The 21,891-nt window shown below is 56.4% G+C and overlaps 1 protein-coding gene across 1 annotated transcript; it reads left to right on the top strand.

Moving 5' to 3' along the window:
• The first annotated feature begins 238 nt into the window (after window positions 1-238).
• ACE (angiotensin I converting enzyme) lies at window positions 239-17,271 on the top strand. Its single transcript, XM_030256146.4, has 25 exons — window positions 239-545; window positions 3,898-4,065; window positions 5,365-5,452; window positions 5,694-5,837; window positions 6,084-6,275; window positions 6,420-6,517; window positions 7,045-7,217; window positions 7,495-7,718; window positions 9,053-9,197; window positions 9,492-9,590; window positions 9,795-9,917; window positions 10,382-10,593; window positions 11,078-11,214; window positions 11,500-11,658; window positions 12,074-12,161; window positions 12,360-12,503; window positions 12,717-12,908; window positions 13,231-13,328; window positions 13,611-13,783; window positions 14,243-14,466; window positions 14,700-14,844; window positions 15,044-15,142; window positions 15,543-15,665; window positions 16,204-16,391; window positions 16,644-17,271. Exons 1-25 carry the CDS (start codon window positions 336-338, stop codon window positions 16,829-16,831), a joined length of 3,834 nt encoding a protein of 1,277 aa, XP_030112006.4. The 5' UTR covers window positions 239-335; the 3' UTR covers window positions 16,832-17,271.
• Window positions 17,272-21,891: the final 4,620 nt, after the last annotated feature.

Consider the following 21,891-nt stretch of genomic DNA (forward strand, 5'->3'; position numbering starts at 1 on the left):
TCCACCCTAGCCTTTCTCCTTTCTCCTTCTTCTGCCTTTCCCTGGATTCTCCTCCGTCTCCTTCCTTCCCTCCTGTCCCAGCCCCTTCCCCTTCCCGGCAGTGCCAGGAGCCACAAGGAGTTTGCAGCGCACGGCAGCGTTCGCTCGCTGCTGCTTCCCGCAAGCACTGGAGTTGCGGAAGGGAGAGCGGAATACTCCGCTCTTATCTGCGAGGGGAGGCAGGCTCGGTGGGCAGGGTTTGCGCGAAAGCTGCTGGTTTATAAGCAGCCGCCGGCGGGGGCAAAGCCGTGTCGGCAGCAGCGAGCGGGGCCCGTCCGTGCGGCGCGCCCGCCGCGATGCCCGCGGCGCTGGGGCTGCTGCTCTGGCTGAGCCTCGCAGGCGCCCTCCGGCCCGGCCTCGAGCCCCCCCGGCACGAGCCCACCGAGCAAGGGGCCGCCCTGTTCGCCAGCGACTACAACACCACGGCCGAGATCGTCCTCTTCGACAGCGTCTCGGCCAGCTGGAATTACAGCACCAACCTGACGGCCGAAAATGCTGCTCTGCAGGTGGGTGGCGGGACGGGGGCGATGCTACCACGGGGGTGTCCCCAGCACTGGGGACTGAGGAGGCTGGGTCACGGTGGAGACACTTGGTGTGGTTCCTTTTCTCCCTGCGGGCTTCTGTCTCAGCACCTCGGGGTGGCAAACCAAGGCTGGGACCTGTAGTCCAGGAGCCGTAGGGGTTTGCCCCAAATTTGCTTTCAGAGACTCTGCCCCAGAATGACAGCTCTGGTCCCAGAGCAGTCAAGGTTATTTTCAAAGGTAATTCCTTCCTCCCAGCACATTCCTTTCCCCCTTCCCAGAACTGGACCAGGCGTCAGTTGTCCGTGTCCCTGTCCCTGGCTGGTGTCACCACATCCCAGTGCTGAGAGTTTTAGTTTGGGGTGGACATCAGGAGCCCAAAGTGCACAAGCAGCTGGGTAGCATCGGGACTAAGGCTGCCACCTCTTGTCGCTGTGTCCCCAGCCCACGGGGACAAAGACAGTGGTGGGAAAGCACTCCAGGCTGTAGGGAGTTAGACATCAGCCCAGGTTAGTGCAGGAGCAGCATCTGCGGGGAGCAACGCTGTGTACATCCCACAGGCATGTGTGTGTTTTCCCAGGAGTTTGCATATGTCTGGGTTGTGTTTAGTGGGGCAGGGAGCTGGAGCAGCCCCGGGTGTGCTCCTGGTGGGGTGAGCTGCAGCCCAGCCCAGCTCAGCCCAGGCAGTGGCAGTGCCGGGGCAGGCTGTGGTGGTTCCCTGGTCCCGGCTGTGCTCGGGAAGCTGCCGGTGACCCAGCATGGGATCATGGACAAGTCACTGCACGCAGCTCAGGTTACATGTGCCACTCCTATGGCTACAAGTGCACGAGGGGCCGTGCAGCCTGTGTGTGACCCTGGTGTGTTTGGCCATCCCAGTGTCACACAGGGCCTGGCACACAGAGTCCTGAACCCTCCAGATCCCATGGGGACAGGAGCACAGTGTGTCCTGTGCAGGAAGGAAATGCATCTTCCTGTGTAGGAGAAAGATCACTGCCAGGTCTGGGCACTGCCAATTTGGCAGGACACTCAAGAGGGCCCAGATGCCCCTTCAGCCTTTTTTTGTCAAGCTGACGTGATGTCTGGGCAGGCGCCCAGCTCTAGCTGCAGATGTGGTGGGGTGGGGGACCCTGGGGCAGAGCAGGAACATCCCAGCTACACTGAGTCCATAATTAAGGCCAGGAGAGCACATTGCATGGACTTTTCTCAGAAGGCTTCCAGGCTCAGAAGGTTTCCAGACCAGCTTTCCCCCCTTTATGTGCTATTAAATGTGTGAGGATCATGTCCAGGAGCTCCCTACAATGTCAAGGCTCCTAAGCCAGCCCAGGTAGAGGAGGGGATCTGAAGCCCTGAGATCAGTCCATGGCAGCAGGGAGGTGTGGTGGGATGGGGAGTCACTGGCTGCTAAAGGAATAACAGCTGGCCTAAAAAGCTGAATTTGGGGGACCTGGGAGACCATTGGGCCAGGCAAACTTAACACAAGAGGGGCTGAGCCAGGCCACCAGGGCATGGGCAGCTCTGGGGCCGGCCACAAAAGGGGATCCTGCGACAGGAGAGGCAGGAGATCCAAGGCAGGGGCAGGGATGGACAGAGGGATGCTGGACAGACAGATGGAGATGGATGTACCATCTTTGGCAAGCTGGGATTCTGGGCAAGGGGCTGGCAATGGGGCCTGGGGGCTGCTCACGTTTGGGTGCTGAACTACTGCGAAGCCTGGGCCAAGGCAGTCCCCGTGTCCTGAGCTGCGTCCTGAGTCTTCACCGTGCACCCAGCAGGGAGGGACTGGGGCAGAGCTTTGGCAGGGAGGCTTTGAGGCTGTGGGTGCCAAGGGGCTTCTGAGCCCCCCACTGGGGCATCCCCTCCAGAGAGAGATCCCAGATGTGAAGGTGAAGGGCCAGGACTGGTGGGCATGGCCATGGTGAGGGGGTCTCAGGCAGCACCACTGGCCACAACTCGCTCCACCAGAGCTGTCAGGAGAGTTTAGGGTACAATTTGCCTGAACAAACACAGGTGTCTGTTCAAGGAAAAAACAAAACACAGATGAACTCTGCTTCCTCCAGCTCCTCCAGCTCCGCACGGGGTCTGGGAAGGGGTAAAGGCATCTCCTTTTTAGAGTGTGATGCAAGAGCAGGGTGTCTGTGGGGCTGGCATGCCCTAGCATGTTGGGGGATTGGAGCCATCTGATATCAGTGATGCAGTGGGCACTGGGGTGTGCAAGAGAAGCACTGGGAGCAGTGCAGGGTATCCAGGGGCACCTGGCACTTCTGGCATTCCCACCCCCATGTCCCAGGGCTGTGTGGGTACCTGCCCCGGGCAGCCTCCACCTCTACCCCACCACAACTCCCTTCCCTGCTGCCTGCTGAGGGAATGTGAAGATTAAAATAAAACAAACCAGGCATGTTGGAGCCAGGCTAAAAATGCCACAAGTCACAGCTAATGAGCTCCATAAATCACACTAGGATGGCACCTGGACAGCGACCAGGCACTCTGCACCATCTCACTCCACCTGCACCGAGCCAGGACACTCTTAATGGAGCTTCCCAAAAATACAGCTGACACTGATCAGGCTGGGATACAAACACCTGCAATGCACCCCATCCCAAAACCAGGGCCACAGCCCCAGCTGCCTAAATAACACCCCACAGAACTAGCAGCTTACTGCCAGCCCATGGCCCCAGGAAGGGAGATCAAGGCTGGCCGGAGTTGGGTGGCAGTGAGACACCCAAAACTGGGGACTCAGAGTAAATGGGTGAATACCAGATGTGGCATTTACAGGTCACAGGGTGCAGACAGCCAATTGAGAAATGTATAGAAATAGAAGTGTACAGACAAAGTGAGAACATACAAGAAGGAGAAAGGTGAATGTGGCACCTTTATAGTTATCTTTTGGGCTTTTGTGAAAGTGAGAAACAGCAGGAATAGAAATAAAATTAAGCCAGACCTCAGAACTCTTTCCAAAGCCAGGGTCCAGCAGATGTCAAAGCTAGCCCAAGAGCACCCAGACACCCTGACTGCATGGTCTGGACACCCAATCCAAGCATTCCCATCCCATATGAGACCCTGGAGCTCCCTCCAAAACACCCTCACAGCCACCCTCGTGGGTGCTCATGGAGAGTTCCACAGGGGAGCAGGGGCTACAGACACTGCAGTGCCAGATGGAAGCTGCTGTCTCCGTCCATGGGTACCATGGCCTGGGGAGAGCTCTGCCTGTCATCCCATGTCCTGTCACCTCTGACTTCCACAAACCCTCATGACTTTGCCCCTGGCCCCCTAACCATGCCTGGGTGGTGGCATGTCCCAGGGCTGGTCCTGAGCCACCATGTCCCCTCTCACCACGCAGGTCACAGCATCACTGGAGGAGCAGAACTTCACAGAGCTATGGGGGAAGAGAGCCAAGGAACTCTATGGCGACAAGTGGAGTAACTTCAGTGATCCCCAGCTGAGGAAGATCATTGGATCAATCCAGACCTTGGGACCCTCCAACCTGCCCCTGGAGCTGAGAGAGAAGGTAGGCAAGGTGGCGGTGGAGCCCTGGGCAAGGCTGGGGTGCTGTGAAATGCCTTGGAGGGATTTCCCACGATCATCCAGACTCCGCTGCTGGCCTGTTGCATTTTGGAGGGTGTCACTGGCCTCTACACAGCGATTGAGGAGGAGATGGGGTGCTATCTTCAGGGGATGAGGGGTGCCTTCTGGCCCTATTAGCCAGTCCTAACCTTATCTTGGAGCTGTCCCAGCAGGGACTGGAGATTTCCTGCTTACACAGAGCAGTCTTGGGCATCACCTGGAGACCAGCCAGGCTGTGCCCATGGCTGAAGCCAGCTGTCCCAACCCCTCTGGGCTCATCAGGTATGCAGCCCACTGAAAAGAAGGGCTGATGCAGCCACCTGGCTTCTGAGCTCTCCATAAGACAAGGACTGCTGTGCCTTGGTGACACAGTTCTATGCCAGGGACATCAGGACATCCTGAGCCTTCCCCATCACAGTCCTGAGCTTTCAGAGCAGTTTATCTGAATTTTGATTTCCACACATGAAAATATTGCCCAGGCTGAACCTGGCAGCCACTCTGCTCTACATGAGCGCAGGACAGGCCCTTCCATCCTGACCCACAGACCCCTGACAGCCATTCCCAGCCAAAACCTGGTAAAGCCAAGTGATGCAGTCGCTTCCGGAGAACTCTTGGCCCCAGTTCCTTCCAGGAAACCCATCCCTGCCCTCTTCCAGATAACAGACAGCATCATGTCTCCTCCCTGCACATCAGTCATGCCTCGCCCATCCCTGGGCAGCTCTATCCCACAGGCACCATTGTCCGCATCTCCATCCCCTCTGCACAAATGGAGCAGAGGAATGGGAGTGGAGAGAGGGACAGAGCAGAGGAATTTCCTTCCCTGGGAATGGGCTTCGCAGGCATGTTCCAGGAAACCTCCTGTTGCTATTGTTTGCTGTTGTTGCAGTTCACAGAAACAAATCCCCCTCATCCTCCGGCTTTTCTTCTCCTATGTTTTTTTAACCCATTTAGATAAACGGCCTGTGCCGTGGCCCCGCTGACAAACATCTTTATAAACAGCCCCTCTCTGCAGCATGGCTGTGCAGGGATTGTCTGTCCCAAAGAGCCTTCCTGCTCCCACCATGCCAAAACCCTGAATGATAACACACCTATCTCACCAAAAACGTGCTGTATAAACACAACAATCCTTTCTCACATCCATCTGGACACATGCACTCCAGAGCTGGAAGCCTGTCAGTCCTGAAGGGTTGTTCCTGTCCCTTGGCAGCCCCTTTCCTTTCAGCCGTCTTTTCCTTTCCTACAGTACAACACCATCCTGAGCGACATGGACAAAATCTACTCCACGGCCAAGGTGTGCCTGCCCAACGGCACCTGCTGGGACCTGGAGCCAGGTATGGTCTCTGTCCCCTTGATCTTGCCAGCTGCCAGCACCCCATGGCCATGACTTTGTCCTGGTCCCCACATCCTTAGTGGGTTGGGGTTGGCATGTGCCGCTCACATTAATCAGGACTGTCCCAGAGTGAGGATGGGAGCTTGGGTCTGGCGTGGTGGTGGTGGCACCTCTGCAGAGCTGTGGCACACGCCTCCCTCTCCAGCTGCTTTCTCATGTTCTACTTGTCTCCTCTGTCCCAGACCTCTCGGACATCATGGCCACCTCCCGCAGCTACAAGAAGCTGCTGTACGCCTGGGAGGGGTGGCACAACGCTGCGGGGAACCCGCTGCGCCCCAAGTACGAGGAGTTCGTGAAGCTGAGCAACAAAGCCTATTTGGAGGATGGTACAAACCAAGGGGATCCCAACCAGGGGGTGGTCAGGGAGCAGGGGTGGAAATCAGGACTGGGACATTGGGATGCCCTGCTGCTCTCCCCACCCCACATGCAGCCAGGCATCCAACTTCTATTTCCCAACACATAGAGAAGGGGGAAGAATCCTGCTGCTGGTCCCTGGTCCCGCCTTTTGGGGATGGGTAGTGGGGGCAGCCTTTGAGGTCTGGAGACAGAGGCTTTCCCTGTATCCCTGGTAGGATTCAATGACACAGGCAGCTACTGGCGCTCCTGGTACGATTCAGACTCCTTTGAGAAGGACCTGGAGCACATCTACCACCAGCTGGAGCCACTCTACCTCAACCTGCACGCCTTCGTCCGGAGGAAGCTGTATGACCGCTATGGGCCCAAATACATCAACCTGAAGGGTCCCATCCCTGCTCACCTCCTGGGTAAGAGATGAGACTCCCCCAGCCTGTGCCCAGAGGTGCTGGTGGGGTCAGGGGGGCACACACAAGACCAGAGAGGTCCCAGTAATAATTGTGTTTCTCTTCTGAACTGCCACCAGCTCTACTCCAGCTATTTTCTCTTTTCAGGGAACATGTGGGCTCAGCAGTGGAACAACATCTATGACCTGATGATCCCCTACCCTGAGAAGCCCAGCCTTGATGTCACGAGCACCATGGTGCAGCAGGTGATCGGCTGAGGGACTAATTGGAGGGACCAGGGAGAAAAAGCAGGAGGTGTTGCCAAGGCTGGCCCATGACACTGACCCCATGGGAGTAATTTCTCATACTTGTATAGGGGAAAGCAGAAAATCCATATCTGGGAGGCAAGGGACGAAGAAATTACCTTATTCTGTATCTGGCAATGACCAAAGAGGCAGCAGGTGGACAAAAGTGGGCAGTGCACTGGGACTGCTGCCACTCCCCAGGCTGGGGCTGCATTGCTGCAGCCACAGCATCACACAGCTCCAAGCACTTCTTGGGTATAAGTCCTGCTCCCTTCTCCTGCCCCTGCTCCAGCACCATTGCTTGGTGTTTTTCAGTGATGTTCACACCAGTTCTGGGGCCGGGCCTCCCCACCACAGAGAGGGAGCAGGCCCTCAGTCCCTGGGAGCAACTCACCTCCTTCCCACAGTCCTGGAGCATTGGAGGCAATGCCCAGGGCACAGGCAGCAGCCCCTTCCTCAGCCATAACCCATTGCCTGCTGCCCACCAGGGCTGGAATGCCACTCACATGTTCCGGGTCTCGGAGGAGTTCTTCACCTCCCTGGGGCTTCTGGAGATGCCCACTGAATTCTGGGAGAAGTCCATGCTGGAAAAGCCGACGGATGGGCGGGAGGTGGTGTGTCATGCCTCGGCCTGGGACTTCTACAACCGCAAGGACTTCAGGTCTGTGGGGACGTGCAGGGAGCCAGGGCTGCAGGGCAAGGCCCTCTCCTCTCCCCACTGGTGATCGCCCTTTTGGGTACCCCCAGCCTGGCCATGCAGCCCAATATGGCACTTTCTGAGGCAAGGTCGGAAGTGGCAATGCTGCCCTGCCTTCCCCTCCACTTTCCCTTACCCTGTGGGGTGTTGCCACCCTCTCTGAGGCTGTGGGGAGTCCTTCCCATCAAGGGGGTGGACAGCCCCCTCACTCAGCTCAGGCAACGCTGTTTTCACATGGCAGGATCAAGCAGTGCACATCGGTGACCATGGAGCAGCTGTTCACAGTGCACCACGAGATGGGCCACATCCAGTATTACCTGCAGTACAAGGACCAGCCCGTGTCCTTCCGCAGCGGGGCCAATCCTGGCTTCCATGAGGCCATTGGTGATGTCCTGTCCCTCTCTGTCTCCACCCCCAGCCACCTCAAGAAAATTGGTCTCCTCAGTAATGCTACTGAGGATGAAGGTATGGCAGCCTGGGGAGCAGGGTGCCCTGGAGGGCTCTGGCACTGTGGCATTGGGAAGGGTTTGAGACATGCCAGGGTGGGTTGCAGTCTGGCAATGCAGCCCAGAGCTGCCACAACCCCTTCTCATCTCCACAGGTCCATGCACAACCCCCTCCTGTCTCCATGGGTCTGTTTAGAGCCCTTTTTGGCTCCATTCTTTTCACCCCTGAGGCAGGAGCGATGCTCTCCAGAGTTTGTCTGTGCCTTTCCCTTCACCAACAGAGCCCAAACTGGAAAACAACATTTTTGTGCTTGATTGGCTTTGACCTTTCTAGCATTCCTCCCTCCCTCCCTCACCAAGAAGCATCCAGTGCTGGAGCTCGCAGTGTGGCTCTGTGGAGGTGGCACCAAGCACGCACACGCACAGCCACGAGGGCGGGTGACATGTCCAGCTGCCAGCCGGCATGGCAGGGCAGGACTTGTCGCTGCAGGCACTGCCCAGCTCATCAAGAGCCTCATCCTCCCACCCCCTCAGCTGAAACATCAAAGCAGATGGTGGCAAAAGAAATTGAGCACTCCCAGGCCTGCCCCAGGCGCAGCTTGGCGGAGGAGGGACAGTCCCGGGATCCTCCCGCCGTGTCATTAAATACATTTTATGACAAGAAAGACATCACAGCAGCCAAGAGCATCGGGCCAGCGCTGCATAAACACCGAGAAGCAGATGGTCTCTGCCTCAAGCCATTGCTAGCCGACTTGCCAGCCTTTGGCAGCCAGGCCACCATAGTGATGGCAGCCAATAGCCCCTCAGGGCAGTGCTGCCAACCCTTCTCTGACCCCACGGCTTCAGCTGGGTCTCCAGCAGGTTTTTCTCCTAACTTCCTTCCCTGGGTTTCTTTGAGGGGAAAAAGAGATGTCACCATCCCCAGGGCTCCTCATGATATGGTGGTGACTGTCCTAGAGTTGACTCTAAACCATCAAAGCCTTTGCAGTGGTGTGACTGCAGAACAAATGCCCCCAGACCCCCTCACCCTGAGGCCCCAGGGTGGAAGTGTGACGAGTTACACTCACCAAAGGCCTTTTAACTCTGGGAGCTGGGCTTAGGGCAAGGGGACACCATGCTTGTCACTCTCATTGTCCCCACTCGGCAGAAGGCACATGTTGCCCCAGGTAGTAACTGTATCTGTAGAAACCTCCTGTGTCCTACACAGCCTTCTTTAGGAGCAGGGTTAGGTGCTGAGATGCTGTTCCCATTTCTCATCCAGATCTGCCCACTCTTGCCCACTAAAATTCTGGTGCCTGTAGTGCTGTCTGTGCAGACTCCTTTCCAGCCTGGTTCAGGCTCTATTTCATGCAGAGAGCAATATCAACTACCTGCTGAAGATGGCCCTGGAGAAGATTGCCTTCCTGCCCTTTGGCTACCTCATCGACCAATGGCGCTGGAACGTGTTCAGTGGCCACACGCCGCCAAGCCGCTACAACTACGACTGGTGGTATCTGAGGTAGGGGACAGTCACCAAGGGCGGATGTGGGTGTGGAACCTGGACACGTGCAAGAAAGGGAGGCAGGAAAGAGGAAAGAAAAAGCATAAAAGTAGTGATGGAGATGGTGGGAGAGCAAGGGATAGATGGGTGGATGGGTAGGATGGATGGATGGATATACATGGATATACATGGAATCATGCTCTAATTGTGCAGATTTCTTCAGCTCTGTATCAAGCCTTCCCATTCTTTGACTAGATTCTTCTGACCTTTTATAATTCCCATGCTCATGCTGTTGTTCTCTGTTGTCCACAGAACCAAATACCAGGGCATCTGCGCTCCTCTTTCAAGGAATGAGAGCAACTTTGACCCTGGAGCAAAGTACCACATCCCAGGGAACACTCCTTACATCAGGTAGAGGAAGTGCTGGCAAGAGGACCAAGGTTTGGGGTGCAGTGGATGAGGGATCACCTCTGTGGGCAGGGACGGTCATGTGCTGCTCCTGCTCAAAACATAGAGATCTCCCAACACCTGGGACCACAAATGGTGGGGTTGAGCTCTTGGACTTGTCTGCTTCCCCTTGTCCCCAGTTCTGACCTTCATGGGCTTCCTTGGCAGGTACTTTGTGAGCTTCATCCTCCAGTTCCAGTTTCACAAGGCACTGTGCCAGGCAGCCAACCACACCGGTTCCCTGCACACCTGTGACATCTACAGGTCCAAAGAGGCTGGAGCCAAACTCAGGTGGGGACAGAGGAGGGTCAGGAAAATTACCATAGGCAGATGTGTGCATGGAAGCTGATGGTGTGCAAAGGAAGGAAAGAAGAAAGGAAGGAAGGAAGGAAAAGTGAACTGGAGAAATAGCTTTGCAGATGGATGGATGGAAATATGTGGAAGCACTGGGGTGGGATGAGTGGTCCTCACTAGAGTATTGATATTGTCCCAGCCATGAGCTCCCACCCAGACAAGAGGTCACTAAAGCACAGTTGACTCCTGTTGATTCCCTGGGTGTTAAATGCATGAGTGTGTGACAGGGAGTCCCCAGTTCCCACATGCAGGACAGCTGGTGGCTTACAGGGCAGTTCCCAGGCTCATGTCCCAGTCTGGAACAGCATTCTCAACCCTTAAGATGCTGAGATACTATCACTGCTTCTCTCCCATCCATCCTCTGGCCTCATGCTGGCTCTTGCTGTTCTGCTCCTCCACAGGGAAGTGTTGAAAGCTGGGTCCTCGAAGTCGTGGCAGGATATCCTCTTGAATCTCACTGGCACAGGTCAGATGGATGCTGAACCCCTTCTGGAGTATTTCAGCCCTGTCACCAAGTGGCTTCAGGAGCAGAACAACAAGACCAATGAGGTGCTGGGCTGGCCTGAGTTTGACTGGCGTCCCCCTGTCCCTGAAGGCTACCCTGAAGGCATTGGTAAGGCCTGGGTTTGGGGAGGGTCAGGAAGAGTTCCCCCAAGGGACATCATTAATTCATAGGCAGAAGCAGAAGGAGGTCTCTGCTGTGGGTGGGGTGGTCCCCATACCAGGAAAGAGAAATAGCCAGCTCCAGTGAAGTCCCACGGGGGGTTGCTTCCTAGGAGGCAGGTGCTGTTGTCTGAAGCTGTGTAGTGATGTCATCAGTCATGGTGTGAAGAGTTTCTCTTCTTAGTTGTATCCTTTGTGCTCACGTGGGAGAGTCTAGGCCATGCACTTTTCCTATTATCCCATCATCTGTCCGAGGGACACCCCAGCTGGGCACCTTTTCTCTGATTTCTTAGCTCAGCCTGCTGCCAGGTTGTGGCATCCTTCAATGAACCTGCAGTTCTGGGAAAAGCTTAATTATGGCTTCTCCATGGGATAGTGCTCTTGCTACTCTCCTGACTTTTCTCATCTCTTCCCTCATTTATTTCCTCCTCTAGACAAAATAGCAGATGAGGCACAAGCCAAAGAGTTCTTGTCTGAGTACAACAGCACAGCTGAGCAAGTGTGGAATGCCTACACAGAGGCATCCTGGGCCTACAACACCAACATCACTGACCACAACAAGGAGATCATGGTACGGGCATGACCCTGGGGCTGTGCAGGGAGGGCCAACAGTCAGGGAAGGCAGGTGGTACCCAGAGCACATTTCACAGAAGCTCTGAAAGCCAGGGCAGCCTCTGGGCCCTTGTAAAGGGATAACATTCTCACCCAGGAAGTGCCTTTTCCTTGAAAACCCTCATCACCCAAAGAGGTACTCACAAAGGCAGCTGGGGAGGGTGTCAGTCATGGCATGCCAGGTGGTGTTTCTAGTGGTGACGTGTGCCTTCTCCCTGAAGTAACTCTTCTTCTCTCATTTTAGCTGGAGAAGAACTTGGCCATGTCCAAGCACACCCTGGAGTATGGCATGAGGGCCAGGCAGTTTGACACCTCCGATTTCCAGGACGAAAGTGTCACCCGCATTCTCAAGAAGCTGAGTGTCATCGAGAGGGCAGCCTTACCTGAGAATGAGCTGAAGGAGGTGAGTGGCAAGGGGACAGAGCAAGAGAGGGTGTCCTTTGCCATCATCTTGTGCAAAGACAAAAGTTTCTCTAAAAATTTAAGAAATGCCACTGGGCAGCCACCATCTGCCTTGAAAAAGGTGATAATTTGGTACCTTCTACACAAAGCCAAAATCCTTGTCTTCAGGGTTTCCCAGACAGGTTGCCTGTCCCAGGCTGCAGTGGGGCCTGAATGTTTGGGTGACAATAGCACATTCCTTGTTGGCCCCAGGCTCTCTTGCACTGACTCGGCATTGCCTCCATTGGGGTCACACTTGATCTTGGAAGGGACCAGAGTAAAACACCCGAAAACCTTGATGGGCTGGGACATCCTCCAATATCCTCCAATATCTGGAACAAGGATAACCACTTTACATACTCTGATTTCCTTTGCAGTATAATACCCTCCTCTCAGATATGGAGACCACATACAGCGTGGCCAAGGTCTGCAGAGAGAACAAAACCTGTCACCCACTGGATCCTGGTAAGATCAAGCAGGGTGTCCTGTGGGGCATCAGCACTGGCCCAGAAGGGAGGGATTTTTTTAAATGGGGGCATGAAGAAAGGCTGTGAAGGGTTCTCTCACCTTCTCTGTGATGGGCCCTGAGCAGCAGGGTATAGAATCATTGCGACTGTTCAGCCCATCCAGCAGGATCACAGTGGCTTCATTGCTCTGCCTTAGACCTCACAGACATCATGGCCACCTCTCGGGACTATGATGAGCTTCTCTTTGCCTGGAAGGGCTGGCGGGATGCTTCTGGGAAGAAGATGAGGAACAACTACAAGCGATATGTGGAACTGAGCAACAAGGCCGCCATGCTCAATGGTCAGTGCCCTGCTCCCCTAGAGCCCACCATGGTCCTAACCCCCTGTGAGCAGAGGATTGGGCTCTTTATCCAACTGGGGGTCAAAATCCTAAGGGTGTGGAGGTCCCACTAACTCCCATCTACTCTCTTACAATGGAGGGACTTGGAGTTTCTGAACAGCAAGAGTCTTGCCCAAGAAGGACAGAGTCTGACAGCTTCTTGCCCTGCCACAGGCTACAAGGACAATGGGGCCTACTGGAGATCCCTGTATGAGACATCCACCTTCGAGGAAGATCTGGAGAGGCTGTATCTGCAGCTGCAGCCCCTGTACCTCAACCTACATGCCTATGTACGCCGAGCCCTCTACAAGAAGTATGGTGCAGAGCACATAAACCTGAAGGGTCCCATCCCTGCCCATCTGCTAGGTAAGGGCTCTGCTTGAGCTACACTCTGTTTCCCACTATGTATGGCTGTCTCTGCCATGCCAAGAGTTAAGACTGGTCTCTGTTCAGCTCTGCTGAAGGGAAAAGGTCCCCTGGGATGGGTCTGTAGAGGCAAATCTACCCCAGGGAAGGGCAGCACGTGATTTGACTTTTCTTGCGTGGATGGGCTCCTGCCTACATCGCGCTTATGCACACAGGGCAGGGACCAGGCAGAGTGATCCACCTGTGCAGGAGGAGGGAGTAACTGGCTGCTCTCCTCTCCCTGTCTCCCTCCTGACATGCGTCATCCTCCTGCGCTTCCTAGGCAACATGTGGGCTCAGTCATGGTCCAACATTTTCAACCTGGTGATGCCTTTCCCAGATGCCACCAAGGTGGATGCCACCCCAGCCATGAAAAAACAGGTCAGTGCTTTTCTAGGCTGCTCTGGGGAAGTCCCTTGGGACGCAGCAACCTTGGGCTGTTGCCACCACCCATGCTGCCAAATGCTCTAATGTTGCCCAAAAAATCCATGCCTCATCTCTATTCTCCCTACCTCTATATGCCAAAACCTGGATCCAGGTCTAGCTGGCTCCAGGAGATTCCCCTGCCCAGAACAAGGTTATCCCTGTCCTCCCATCCTTCCACAGCCCCCAGTACACCAGCATCCCCCACTGCCCCTCACCAGGTCTCTGCTCTTTCCCCAGGGCTGGACACCCAAGAAAATGTTTGAAGAGTCAGACCGTTTCTTCACCTCTCTGGGCCTCATCCCAATGCCACAGGAGTTCTGGGACAAGTCCATGATCGAGAAGCCAGCGGATGGGCGGGAGGTGGTGTGTCACGCCTCGGCCTGGGATTTCTACAATCGCAAGGACTTCAGGTGCCTGTGGGGAGCAGGTGGTGGCCACTGTTGGCATGGTGCTGGGGCAGAAAGAGTCTTTGTAGAGTAAGGGCACATGGGCTGATGCCACCACAGTGTATCTTGCTCTGTGGCTGTGGCACCCCAACTGTGGCACTTCTCTTGGTACCCAAGATGCTCCTCCCCACCTTGGGGACTCCTGGTAGGAGTCCCCAAGGTGGATGGAGGAAAATCCATGCCTGCCCTGCCCTGTCCTGGAGAATGGAAAAGCTGATGGACAGGGACAGGGAATGGGCAGGGTCAGGAGGAGATGCAGGAGGAGGAAGAGACCAACCCAGTGGAGTAGGACCAGCCTGGTCTGGCATCAGATGTGGGGAGGGGGCACAAAGAAAGGAAAAATAGTTCAAGGGAGTGTGATAGTTCCTGGAGGTTTTCATGCCAGCACTGCCCTCCCCTCTGCCCCAATCCCTGTGTCCCCAGGATCAAGCAGTGCACCGTGGTGAACATGGATGACCTGATCACAGTGCATCATGAGATGGGCCACGTCCAGTACTTCCTGCAGTACAAGGACCAGCCTGTCTCCTTCCGCGACGGGGCCAACCCTGGTTTCCATGAGGCTGTTGGAGATGTCATGGCATTGTCTGTCTCCACCCCCAAACATCTCCATAGCATCAATCTGCTGGACCAAGTAATGGAAAACAAAGGTGAGATGGAGGGCCACACAGCAAATCTGGGGATGCTGAGGGGAACAGCTGGAAATGCAGATAGTCAGGAGGGGCTGGGCAAGGTTGAAGGGCTCAGGGACATACATGGTGGCTTTGCATGCATGGAGGGGACAGGACCTGTTGGGGACACCCAGTTCTGGGGCAGAATGACCCACAGTGGGAGGAGAGGTGGACACAGCACTGTCTTGCTCACATCTTCGTGCCCTGGGCAGAAAGTGATATTAACTATCTGATGAGCATCGCCCTGGACAAAATCGCCTTCCTGCCTTTTGGATACCTCATGGACCAGTGGCGCTGGAAGGTGTTTGATAGGCGGATCAAGGAGAATGAGTACAACAAGGAGTGGTGGAACCTCAGGTAGGATTGAATTCAGACCCCTGTCTGGAACAAGAGCCTTGGCCATCATCCCACTGGGTGTTTTCTCCTTGTGGTCCTTCTGACTGCAATGGGAATGAGATACACAACCCCTCCCTCTGTCCTCACACTCCACTATGTTCCTTCCCACTTTGCCCCATCTCCTCCTCCCCAAGCTGGCCTGACTCCCTCTCTCACACAGGATGAAGTACCAGGGCTTGTGCCCTCCAGCACCGAGGTCTGAAGATGACTTTGACCCCGGGGCAAAGTTTCACATTCCTGCCAACGTCCCTTACATTAGGTGAGCCAGCAGGGCTGGGGCACCAGGGACACCACTTGGACATAAAAGCAGGATTCCCAGGTCAGATGCCAGTGAGGACATCTTTTTCCATGGCTGGTGGTACCATCCTACATGGGCTGGGCAGCTTCAGAGACCCTGACAGAGCTTCAGACGACAAGTCTGGATTTAGGGGAATTTCTCCCTATCCAAGGAAGATGAGCTCATCCACTCTGACAAACATAAAACACATCATGGGAGAAATGGCCTCAGCAGGTTGAGCTGAGCTGAAGCAGGTGTAGCTCCAAAGCCACTGATGCTCCTCCAGACTGGGAGGGTGCCACCAGAGAACAAGGGGAGCCACATCCTCTCTTGCACAGGCACAAGCAGGGTCCATTTCCATCTCTTCATCCCTCTTGACCAGGTATTTCGTCAGCTTTGTGATCCAGTTCCAGTTCCACCAGGCACTCTGTGATGCAGCTGGGCACAAGGGTCCCCTGCACACCTGTGACATCTACCAGTCCAAGGAGGCTGGGAAGATCTTGGGGTAGGTATGTGGGCAGGGTAAAGCCAAGGCACCTATATCCCCAAATACCTTAAAGCCAGCCCAGCAAGACAGGAGACAACAGAGCCCTGGTCACCCCTCCCACCCCATCCCTGGGGCAGACACCCTGGGCTGGGCGCTGGGGCTGTGCTTGCAAAAGCAGCCACTAGATGGTAGCTAGGCCCCTGGCAGGGGGGAAGGCTCCCTCCTCCACCTCCTCCTCCTCCTCCTCCTCCTCCCAGCCCCCAGTTCCTTAGAGAAAACAACCCCCTTGCTTCAAGAAAAGTACCTGAAAAATTAACTCTTTCACCAAGGGACTGCTCTGCATAATGCTGGATTCACTGGAGGTTTTTACTGCGTGCAAACCCCTCTTCCCCCACAGCTAAATGTCCTTCCCTGTGCTCCAGGCTGGCAGCCCTGTGGTTCTGGGAGTTCACACTGCACCCAGGGATGATGATACCAAGAACTCCAAGGGAAAGGGAGGGGCTGGCAGCCAAGAGGGTGATAGGGAACACACTGGATCTGATTTCTCCTGCCACAGGGATGCCCTGAAGCTGGGTTTCAGCAAGCCATGGCCCGAAGCCATGCAGCTTATCACAGGGCAGCCCAACATGTCAGCAGAGGCCCTGATGAGCTACTTCGAGCCACTCATGACGTGGCTGGAGAAAGAGAACACGAAGAACGGGGAGGTCCTGGGCTGGCCCGAATACAGCTGGACTCCTTACACAGGTATGCAGGGCTCAGCCAAGCACAGCAGGTCCATGACTGAACAGGGCTCAGCCCTCACCAGGGTCAGAAGGAAACGGAGCTCTCTTAGTGCCGCTTGGCCATCCCAAAAACCCCAGGGTGTTTGGATATTTCTCCTTGATTCCTCATGGAGCTGAGGCCAAAGGGCATCCAAGAGACCAGCAAAGGTGGCCCAACATACCACAGCCCAGAGTCCCTGGCAACAACTATGTCTCTCATTTCTCTCTTTTACAGTCCAAGATGATTCCAGCAAAACTGATTTCCTGGGAATGTCCCTGACCAAAAGTCAAGCCACAGCTGGGGGCTGGGTCCTGCTTGCCCTGGCACTCATCTTCCTGATCACCACCATCTTCTTGAGTGTCAAGTTCTTCTCAAGCAGGAGAGAGGCCTTCAAATCCATCTCAGAAATGGAACTGAAATAAGGCAGCCACCAGCAGGGCAACATAGACAGGGTGCAAGCATGGGCACTTGGCCAGGCTGGCAGCCATGCCATGGGCACACTTGCCAAGGAAGCCATGGGTTTCCACAGCCCAGGATTCCTCTCTCCTATCAGGTCAGACATTCCTTTCCACTATGCAAGAGCCAGAGCAGAGAAGAGCTATTTATTTGTCAGTGTCTGAATCAGGGGAAAGAGAAGTTCAGGCTCCGGCAGGCACGGAGCCATCACAAGCTGCCCCTGTGCCCAGGGCTGGAGCTGGTCCAGCCTGGTCACCACCAGCCAGTTCTGGTCTGTGGGCAAAGCCACAGAGACTTGAGTGACAGAGGGCAGTCTGGGGAGGGATGGAGCACATCCTGGTTTGCCTGCTACCAGGCTGTTCACTTGCATGGATGAAAAATAAACCCATGTCTTGTCCCCCTTTGAGCAGCAGCTCAGCTTCTTCTTGCATGTGGGCTGAGGTCTCAGTGGAACAAGGGTCTCAAGCAGGAGAGCTGCCATCCCAATCCAGTGCAAACACAAATTCCTGGGGACCAGTCTGGCTTTGGGGCAACATAACTGCAGCACCCAGCTTCTCCCCTCCCCATCTGAAAGATCAGCATCCCTTTGCAGCATCTCCATCCTCCCCTGCGTTGCTGCTCCCATCAGAGCTGACAGCTCGTGGGCTCACGGTGCCTAAGGGAGGGGCTGAATCAGGGCCAAGAATCCCCGAAGTCCAGACGTGAACTGTTTAAAGGGCTGGGGGGTCACCGGGCTGGAGCTCACGACTGCTGTGGCTCCAGCACCAGTGCCACATTTACGTAAGAGCCGGGGAGGGGGTTCCAAGGTCATCGATCGCCTCCTGCCCTCCAGCTCCTGATTATCTTGGGATCAGCCGTGCTTTGAGGCCCACCCGCCCCCCCCCCCCCGGCCTCCCCGTCTTTCTTCTGCTTCTGTAAATAAAACTTCGTATTTGTTCTGCAGTGATTAGGTGCAAAACTAATCCCAGGCTGGGGATTATTGCAGCCTTAAAGAGCCGTGATCTGCTGCAGCCCGAGGCGGCAGGGGAAATGAGGGGATCTGGATGATCCCCCCGTCCCTATCCCATCCGATGGCCTCTGCCTTCGGTCATGTCTCAGCCGGGAAGCTGAGGCTGGGAGCGGCTCATTGCACCTGGCAGAGGAGCAGAAAGCAGGTGTCTGCCCGCCCACGCTCGGTGTTTGTTTGCTCTCCATCCTCCTCGAGCACAGGACGCCCACGGGGAGGTGGCACCTCGACCTTCCGTCTCTCTGCCGTGTCCTCGGGTCCCGGAGCAGCAGCCCCATCCCCGGGGAGCAGCAGCCCCATCCCCGGGGAGCAGCAGCCCCATCCCCGGGGAGCAGCAGCCCCATCCCCGGGGAGCAGCAGCCCCAGCCCCGGGGAGCAGCGGCCCCAGCCCCGGGGAGCAGCAGCCCCAGCCCCGGGGAGCAGCAGCCCCATCCCCGGGGAGCAGCAGCCCCAGCCCCGGGTCCCGGAGCAGCAGCCCCAGCCCCGAGGAGCAGCAGCCCCAGCCCCGGGGAGCAGCGGCCCCAGCCCCGGGGAGCAGCAGCCCCAGCCCCGGGGAGCAGCAGCCCCATCCCCGGGGAGCAGCAGCCCCAGCCCCGGGTCCCGGAGCAGCAGCCCCATCCCCGGGGAGCAGCAGCCCCAGCCCCGGGGAGCAGCAGCCCCAGCCCCGGGTCCCGGAGCAGCGGCCCCATCCCCGGGGAGCAGCAGCCCCATCCCCGGGGAGCAGCGGCCCCATCCCCGGGGAGCAGCGGCCCCATCCCCGGGGAGCAGCGGCCCCATCCCCGGGGAGCAGCGGCCCCATCCCCGGGGAGCAGCGGCCCCATCCCCGGGGAGCAGCGGCCCCATCCCCGAGGAGCAGCAGCCCCATCCCCGGGGAGCAGCAGCCCCATCCCCGGGGAGCAGCGGCCCCATCCCCGGGGAGCAGCGGCCCCATCCCCGGGGAGCAGCGGCCCCATCCCCGGGGAGCAGCGGCCCCATCCCCGGGGAGCAGCGGACCCAGCCCCGGGTCCCGGAGCAGCGGCCCCATCCCCGGGGAGCAGCAGCCCCGGGCTCCGGCGCTCACACCGTGTCCTTTCCTTGCCACATCCTGGCGCATCTGCTTTATATCCCGGCACACCAGGCTCCCTCCTCTCCCCCCTTCCCGGCAGCGCGTTGCTCATGGAGCAGAGACCTGGCACGGTGAGGGCTGAGCTGGAAGCCAAGAGTATTTTCAGCCTGGGAAAGCAGGCTGGTGCAGGTGTGCTCCATCCAGCTCAGTTCCCCACTGGTAATTTTGAGCTCCTTGGCTCCTTACTGCCCCATTAGTGGAGGAAAAGAGGTCTCCAAGATCATTAAGATCCTGCAAGTTTCATGAAAATTGCTTTCTGGAGGAGAGGATTAAAAGAAAAAGAAAAAGAAAAAGAAAAAGAAAAAGAAAAAGAAAAAGAAAAAGAAAAAGAAAAAGAAAAAGAAAAAGAAAAAGAAAAAGAAAAAGCTACGCTGAACACTGTCACTAAGGGGGTGCAACATACACCCAGCCCTAGCTACACATCAGAGAACCCACACAGGAGCTGAGTTTGCCCGGCCATGGACACGAGGGTGGGTGATGGGTGCACTGAGCTGTGTCCAGAGGCACACGGGCAGCCCAGGCCCCCCAGCCCTGCAGCAGACACCAGGCTCCTTCCGCACAGGCCCAAGCTCTGTGCAGCAGGTGGGATTGGACACCAGCCAGCCTTCCCCACAGGGCCAAGGTCCACGCAGCAGATGGGATGGGGCTGGACACCAGGCCACCATCAACACAGGTGCAAAGTTCACCCAGGAGATGGGACTGGACACAAGGTTATGCCCAGTCCAGCACAGGGGGAGGCTGAAGGTCCCACCTTGAGCTCTACTGGAGCTTCTTGGCTGAGATGGGGGGCCTGGGTGACACTTTTGAGGGCTGGCTCATGCCTCAAGGGCTCTGCCAAGCCAGCAGCAGTGTTTTACAAGATAGCTTTAAACCAAGGATGATTTCCCTTCCCCGTTGTGATAACATCTGGAGAGATTTTGCTGCCTTCTGCCTTCTGCATCATGCCTGCAGCTGAAATTAGGAGGCTCAGCGAAATCACTCCCTAAGGAGAAAAAAGAAACGTAAAAGCAGAAAAAAAGGAGGAGATTCCCCCTTAATTCACAGAACTCCTAGAGGGGAGCTCAGGATGCAGTGGGTACCGAGGCTTGGGGGGCTGCTTTGCACCCCCCTGCCTGTACCTGGAGTTTCCAGCGGAGATTTGCTTTAAAATCACATTAATTCAAAGCAAGAAACACTCTGGGTTGCCTTCACCAGCACAAGGACCCTTTGGGAATCAGAGGAACCAATTTTTCTTCTTTTTTTTAAGTCTGTTTTTCCCCTCAAGAAGGTAGCTGGGGGTTCCCACACCCCACGGCCCCTTGGTGCTGGTGGGGCCTGGCCAAGCCAGGTCTATTCTTAGCTGACGGGTGGCCAGGCAGGAGCAGACAGGGTGCACAGGGCTGCGTTCCTCACATTCCCCTTCCCCGGGGACAAGGAGTGCCTGGAAATGCGCAGCCACAGCTTGGAAGCAGCTGGGGCCAGCAGAAGGGGCCACTGTGGGCAGAGGCGAGGGGCGAGGTGGTGCTGGGGGGGTCTCAGGGGACAGCAGAATTGTGGAAGGGATGCAGGGAGCTGCAGCAGGGACTGGGAAAGCTCCATCCCTGCAGCTCCTTGGCATCAGCCTCTGCGAGCTCTGGTCAGCACCATCCTTCCCTCCCCACTGTTCAAGCAGGGCTGAGGGCAGTAAAGGTGAATTCGGGCATGAGGGGCAAGATCCCGTATTCCCTCTCTAAGCAAGTATAGAGTCTTCCCAGCCCCATAACTTAGCTAGAATTCCCTACCAAGGGGAACAGGGCCAGATCCAAGCCAAATGACACCTCTACCCTCCCAATAGCCCTGCTTGATGGAGGAGTGTCATCCATGCCTGTAGCCGGATGCGCTGGGCCCAGTGGGGTCCCATCCTCCCCAGGGGATGTGCCCAGGGGTGCCAGCTGTGCTGACCATCCCCAGCCCCACAGAGTCCCTACCCTGCATGGGCAGCATTGCCCTGTCTCAGGGTGCCTCAGCAGCAGGACCCCAAAGCAGGCTCTGCCCATGTCCCACTGCTGGTGGGGAACTGTCCCTACCCTCCAGGGCTCCCCCCTGAGCTGACACTGTCCCACAAAGGCATTCCAGGTGACAGAGAGAGAATTGTCCCCCACCAAAAGTGCTGGGAATTTGGCACAGGCTCCTATCCCCCCTTGCCCAGGAGAGTTTCCAGTCAGACATTCCCGCTGCAGCCGCTGCCAGCACCCCCTTTCCACGGCTGCACGCTGCCTTTCCCTGCTCCTCCCTGCAGCATCACGAGTTATTGCAGCCTGCAGGCCCCATCCATCCTCCTGGCAGGTGAGTCACGAGCCTGCCCCGTGCCTCAGTTTCCCCTGCTGTGCCGTGAGGACAGGCAGGATGCCCGGGGGATGCCATGACCTGAGCAGGCCACGTCCCAGGGGCAGAGTCTCCATGGCATTTCCTGCCACTTACAAGTGGGAAGTGGCTTTGTCAGGAAACAATGCCCGTGACTTGGTTTAATGTCACTGAATCCTTTCCAGATTTGCAGTCTTCCAGGGCTGGGAAGGCCCAGGCTGATGAGAGTTCAATTTGGCTGCATGTTTTACCCTTGTTTTGGGTTTTTGTTTTATACTTAACAAACAAACAATGTAGAGGTGAGAGCCTTAAAAAATGCATCAAGATTTGGAGTGGTGAGGCAGGGAAAGGAGCCAAAACAAGGAGCATCCTTCCACCTGCAAAATAAATTTATAACCCCAATTCCTCCATCCCATGTCACATCCGTGGACATCTTCCAAGGGCTCCAGGGGTGAGGGCGAAGGGCAAAGCAGGGGCATGAGCCATGCCAGTCAGAAGGACACCCAAGAATGTCTGGGGACAGTCCTGGTGGCTGGAAGCAGCTTTGGGGACCACGAAAGCCCTGTCTCTCCCTTCCCAGCTGTGTTTGCAGT

Source organism: Taeniopygia guttata, chromosome 27 (assembly GCF_048771995.1).
Source record: "Taeniopygia guttata chromosome 27, bTaeGut7.mat, whole genome shotgun sequence".
Taxonomy (NCBI): domain Eukaryota; kingdom Metazoa; phylum Chordata; class Aves; order Passeriformes; family Estrildidae; genus Taeniopygia; species Taeniopygia guttata.

What these genes read in the sequence shown, in the direction of transcription:
- ACE (XM_030256146.4), top strand. Translation starts at nt 336, where the DNA reads ATGCCCGCGGCGCTGGGGCTGCTGCTCTGGCTGAGCCTCGCAGGCGCC. An exon ending in CTGTCACCCACTGGATCCTG is followed by an intron (nt 12,162 to 12,359) that starts GTAAGATCAAGC and finishes GCTCTGCCTTAG; the next exon opens with ACCTCACAGACATCATGGCC. An exon ending in CAGCTGGACTCCTTACACAG is followed by an intron (nt 16,392 to 16,643) that starts GTATGCAGGGCT and finishes TCTCTTTTACAG; the next exon opens with TCCAAGATGATTCCAGCAAA.